Source organism: Oncorhynchus masou, chromosome 9, assembly GCF_036934945.1.
Source record: "Oncorhynchus masou masou isolate Uvic2021 chromosome 9, UVic_Omas_1.1, whole genome shotgun sequence".
Classification (NCBI taxonomy): Eukaryota; Metazoa; Chordata; class Actinopteri; order Salmoniformes; family Salmonidae; genus Oncorhynchus; species Oncorhynchus masou.
Window position 1 is genome coordinate 58,866,455 of NC_088220.1, and position 6,000 is coordinate 58,872,454.

At 40.0% G+C, this 6,000-nt stretch overlaps 1 protein-coding gene across 1 annotated transcript; it reads right to left on the reverse strand.

Annotated features, from left to right (window-relative positions):
- Positions 1-3,537: 3,537 nt before the first annotated feature.
- LOC135545033 (olfactory receptor 4S1-like) lies at positions 3,538-4,479 on the reverse strand. The gene has a single exon (XM_064972691.1). It carries the CDS (start codon positions 4,477-4,479, stop codon positions 3,538-3,540), a length of 942 nt encoding a protein of 313 aa, XP_064828763.1.
- Between the last annotated feature and the right edge of the window lie 1,521 nt (positions 4,480-6,000).

The window sequence follows — 6,000 nt, forward strand, 5'->3', positions numbered from 1 at the left end:
TTGCAAATCACACCATGGCACACTTTAAAAATAAATAATAAAGCATAATAATCAAGTGAGGAGCTGACTTTAAGAAGGTCATCAGAAATGTCCGGTCAATTTAGGACTCAGCTTACTTTACATGTAATCAATTAATTTAGCATTTTAATGTAATAAATAATATGAGTACAGTATACAAAGTTGTTTGTTTGATTTAGGCTATTATGCTATCAGGAGAATGAAGTAACAGGTCCTTTGGTCTGATGAGTACAAATTTGAGATTTTTGGTTCCAACCGCTGTGTCTTTGTGAGACACAGAACAGGTGAAAGAATGATATCTGCATGTGTGGTTCCTACCTGAAGCATGGAGGAGGTGTGATGGTGTAGGGATGCTTTGCTGGTGACACTGTCAGTGATTTATTTAGAATTCAAGGCACACTTAACCAGCATGGCTACCACAGCATTCTGCAGCGATACGTCATCCCATCTGTTTTGCGCTTAGTGGGACTATCATTTGTTTTTCAACAGGAAAATGACCCAACATACCTCCAGGCTGTGTAAGGGCTATTTGACCAAGAAGGAGGGTGATGGAGTGCTGCATCAGATGACCTGCTCTCCACAATCACCTGACCTCAACCCAATTGAGATGGTTTGGGATGAGTTAGACTGCAGAGGGAATGAAAAGGAGGAATAATGGTCTGGGGCTGTTTTTCATGGTTCGGGCTAGGCCACTTGATTCCAGTGAAGGGAAATCTTAATGCTACAGCATATGATGACATTCTTGACAATTCTGTGCTTCCAACTTTGTGGCAACAGTTTGTGGAAGGTCCTTTCCTGTTTCAGCATGACAATGCCCCCGTGCACAAAGGTAGGTTCATTCAGAAATTGCTTGCTTGTCAAGATCAGTGTGGAAGAACTGACCTCAACTCCTCCCTTACCTTTGGGATAAATTGGAATGCAGACTGTGTTCCAATTCAAATATAACAGCAGGATAGAAACAGTAGGGGAGAGTGGGGTATGTTGACAGCCGGGAAAAGATGAGCCACCCTTTGTTTCTAGGAAACCATTCACAAAATGTGTAATTGTACAAATATTTAGAAAGAGGTCATAATTCCATGGAGTCTCTGAAGGAAATGTGGAAGGACCACCAGAGGGCAGGCTGGGCTCACGGATAGTAGACCAACAAGGCATGGGAGACAAGGTAACCAGAGGCAATTAAGCACAGCTGATGGTACTAGTGACATATTCTCCTTCCCCTATAAGAGAGAGTATGGAACCAGCAGAGAGGGTGAAAAACCATCTCTGGAAGATGGCCACCGAGACAGAGGAGCGATCCGTGAAGAACCACTAAGACGGTGACAATCCCGTGACTTTTGTTGTAGTTTAAAGATAATCGTATTGTGTTCCTGTTTGATCTGGGGAAGATGTATGTTTTTTTCCTTGGGAGATTTTCATTGATTATGTTGGAGTGTTTGTGTTGACCAAAAGCCCTCAATAGAAAACTGTGTTCAACCAAGAAACCTACTCTTGACTCCTTTATTCCACCTTTCCGCTTTTGACTTACGCCCAATTACTTGGTCCGCTCACAGAAACCACATGGAAAAAGTGGCAAGGAAGTTAGTTCCTACATCAGTTGGTCTCTGTACACTTCAGTATGAGATCCTAAACATAAAATGAGAGTGCATCCTTGTAGTTTTGTGGGATAATATATTCACAATGATTGCCTTGGGGTAAATTGCCTATGAGCAAATGTAGCATATTGAAAAGTTTTCTTCCGAGGTGTAATGCAAGACATTCTCGCTATGAGGTAATAACAGGGCCTGGCCTATGTTAAAAGTGTTTAAAAAGTACAAAGTCCTTGTTAGGTGCTAAGCCTGTGTTTAAAATATGCCTAAAAATACTAAAAAGCATTTGTTTTCAGTTGTGTTTTGGAAATAAAGATATAGATATGGTTTTAAGAAGGTAGTGGTAATATGCCATTCAGTACATAAATGTGTAGGTGAGCCAAACTTACCCTGTCCCGTGACTAAACTTACCCCATACCCGGGGTAAGTTGTGCCAAGAGACCTTTTTTTTTTTTTTTAGGGGGGACAAGCTTGATTTTTTAAAACTAATGTTTACATTAATTGATTTATTTCCAGGGATACACCAACATCCTGAAATATGTAGATACTATATTTGCTGACTGTAAAAAATGGCACTTCTTACCTCACTCGCCCCGACAAACATGCAGTAGGTCTATATGCCACACACTGGCCAAGAGAGGCTCTGACTAAACTCAGTTCAGTACCATTGATCCTAGACCACTAGGTTTACACCAAGGGCATAGGGAGCTCTGAATAGCAGTTTTACCACAGGCAGCACATGTTCTCTAAGAATGGGCTTGAGTGGAAATTCATGAAAGGAAAATCAGAGGCAGCTAAAGGTTCACAAGTTAATTTATTTCTCTCTCAATTTTAGCTTCCATCAACTAAGTTAGCCTTTGCTTAGTAAACACAGAGGGAGGATAACACAATAGTGAACACAATCAAACAAAAACAGGTTTCAGTGCAGGTGGAGGGAAAGCATCTTGGCATCAACCTCAACTTAAATCATAATTTAATCCAAGCAATACTTCTCTCAGCAAAACCTAGGCTTAGCTCTGCCTCAGTTTCAAACTAAAATGTCTGCTTCAACAACTTAGTTTCCCTCTGACCTGCACTTTCCCATGGGTCTCATATCCTCTGTCCAGTGTCTGTTCTTTTGTCCATCTATATCTTTTTTATTGGCCAATCTGAAATATGGCTTTTTCTTTGCAACTCTGCCTAGAAGGCCAGCATCCTGATGTTGCCTCTTCACTGTTGACGTTGAGACTGGTGTATTGTGGGTACTATTTAATCAAGCTGTCAGTTGAGGACTTGTGAGGCTACAATTGTCATTTACAACATTAACAATGTCTACACTGTATTTCTGATCCATTTGATGTTATTTTAATGGACAAAAAAATGTGTTTTTCTTTCAAAAACGAGGAAATGTCTAAGTGACCCCAAAGTTTTGAACGGTAGTGTACACACAAAAATTTCTCACTTTGTGGGATTATTTTTCATGTACAGATTTTGGGCAGAGTAAATCCTCTCGCATGGAACAACAGGGAGCTAATCACAGTTCTCAATTAATCAATTAGCAAGCACTAGATTAGGAGTACATGGGCTAAAACGTGCAAAGTAATCAAATGGCATTTGTCTCACCTGTGACATATACACAGCTAATTTCACTTAATTGGTCAGGGTAAGAAGATGACTCCATGATGCCAAATGCTCTCTGTTATTAAAACAACAAATATGTGGGCCAAGGTTATGACACATGTCCTTGAAATATTTTTCTGACGAAGGCCATTGATGGATCAAATATCATAATTTTAATATTTCAATCAATAAAGTACCATGTGTTTAATTGTGAACGAGATGCACATTTTCCCTCCTAATTTCCATTAAAAAGAACATATGCAAATGGTCAAGCTTTATGTAAAATAGATCAACGAGAAAGATATGTTGATACACACTACAGTACCACAATAAATTAGGTCAAGGCAGCAACTTTAAGTTTAAACATCTGTCCAACTCTATTCCGAATCCGAGTGAGTTTCATCCCGTATATGATAGGGTTCACCAGAGGAGGCACAACTAGGAACTCCACCGCCATGATATTCCTCAGGGCCAGCAGGCTGGTGTTGCTGCCGTAGCGAGCAAACATCACATCAAAGGTGAGGGATATGGTGAAGTTAGTGAGGGTGATCAGATGAGGCAGACAGGTCTGCATGAACTTCTTCCTCTCCGCCCGGGAACGCAAAGACGCTTTGATGATGTTCACATAAGAAATCAGGATGAGTATCATTTGAGAAACATGAGAAAAAGTGGCAATGAAGCCGTAAAGGTTGTTCAGAGTGGTGTCAACGCATGAGAGCTTCACGACGGCCCAGTTTGAGCAGTAGAGTTTATCGATGTCGAGGCCACAGAGGGGTAACCTAGCTGTTATTCCCATCCCGAAGCCACTTTCTAGCCATGAGAAAAGCCACGTAAGAAGAAGCAGTGTCCACACTTTTCGAGTAGTCATGATAGAGTGGTATTGTAACGGTTTACAGATGGCAACATACCTGTCATATGCCATCACTGTCAAGCTGGTGAATTCACAGAAAGCATAGGAGTAGATTACCAATATCTGGGTCATGCACCCAGGGTATGTTATCACATGAGAGTCAAAGAAAAGGTCATAAAGTATCTTTGGGTAGAAAGCTGAAGCACCATAGATACCATTAATACACAGATTACAGAGAAATAAATACATAGGTTCATGCAACATTTTCTCCAGAAAAATGGTAACGATCAGTATCAGATTCACAAAAATGGTGAAGATGTATAGGATGAGAGTAAATGAGAAGTAGATGTGTTTGTTTGTCTGTGTCACGTTCAGTCCATGCAGCACAAACACTATCTCCTGGGAGGAGTTGAACTCTATTGTCATTGACAGCAGGCACACATGGCTAGTGTACACAGGACCGGAGAATGTTCAGTTTATCTTAAAAAAATAATAATATTCTAACAGTAACTGACAACCATACAGCAGTCTGTCAGCCTCTCAACAATGATATCTCTCATTTGAACAGTGTCGTTGGCATTTAGAGGTTGAACATTATTTTGATTGCAGAACAACTCTAAACCACCCAGTTTCAGCACCCACTTAGAGTACAGTAAAATGCAGTGAGCATACAGTCTGGCATTCAACATATATCACATTCTGGTGTGCATGAAGCAATATATATATTTCTTAATCTTCACAAATCTTAATTTAACTAAGTTAAAAAACAAATATTGAACAGAATTAGATGATTAATCATACAAAGTAATTTCAAAGTCTTCAAAGTTCCCCTTGAAAGATAATAATTGATTATCATTCGTATGGTTGATCAATGATAAAAACAACAAATCATGTTCTCCTTAAATTCTCCTTGAAGATGATCATTTGTATGGTCTGTGTATTTGTATGGTCTCTGTATCTCTCTTCTGAGGGCCAGAGCAGATCACCTCCACCTGAGCAGACCAGATCATACCTACAGTAGGTATGACACTTCTCCACTCTCCGCACCACTCCTTTATGGGGCAGTATCTGAGTATCTCAACTGCCATAGCAACATGTGAGATGTATGGAGTGACAGACAGGTGAACCCCTCAGACACACTGCTCACTCTGGAGGTTACCTTCCTAATGAGACCACATCAATAAGATAGATTATGAGATGAGATATGAGATCAATTCCAAAACAGTATTTCGTTCATGCAGCAAGGTAATATTTTTCAAGATCATATTAATGCTTTCCAACAATTTCTATGTTTTCAAAGTAATGTTGTTCAAGTTTATTTGCCACTTTACTTCATTTTGAACAGAACTTGTTTAGAGCATGGCCAAACTCCTACAGATGTCGGATCGTAATTTGTTCTTTCTTGTTCGAGGAGAATTTTCCTGCACATCAGGAAATAAAAATGAGCCTCATGATTTAGATAGATTCAGTGAAAACCCGCAGTTCTCGTTTTCTCCATGTGGGAGTAGTCAACACAGCACCAAATAGGTTACATGTGTACTTGTACTCATTAGCCTTTTCACGTGTGAGTTCCAAATATCTCTAACGGTTGCCCCAGCGTGAGTTTATTTTTGAGCGTGATGCCAGAGTGTCACTGTTCCAAAATGTGATTGTTATGCAACAGGACAGTTAACCTGTGCTGCCCTCAAACCAAGGCCTGCCGCCTGCTAATTACCTAGAGGCTATATTTCAACTGGCTCAATTTCAAATTATTTTCTAACAAGTTTGATTTTCTAACAACAGTTTAAACTGAGGTGTGTTCCGCCACGTCATTAATTCACATATGAAGTAGGTAATTTCACAGTTGTGGACAATTGATGTTTTTAGGCTTTACAAAATTCTCTCTTCATCGAGAGCCCAAGCACTTGCCCAGATCAAGTATGAAGACATAACGCATCTCTAGTCGGG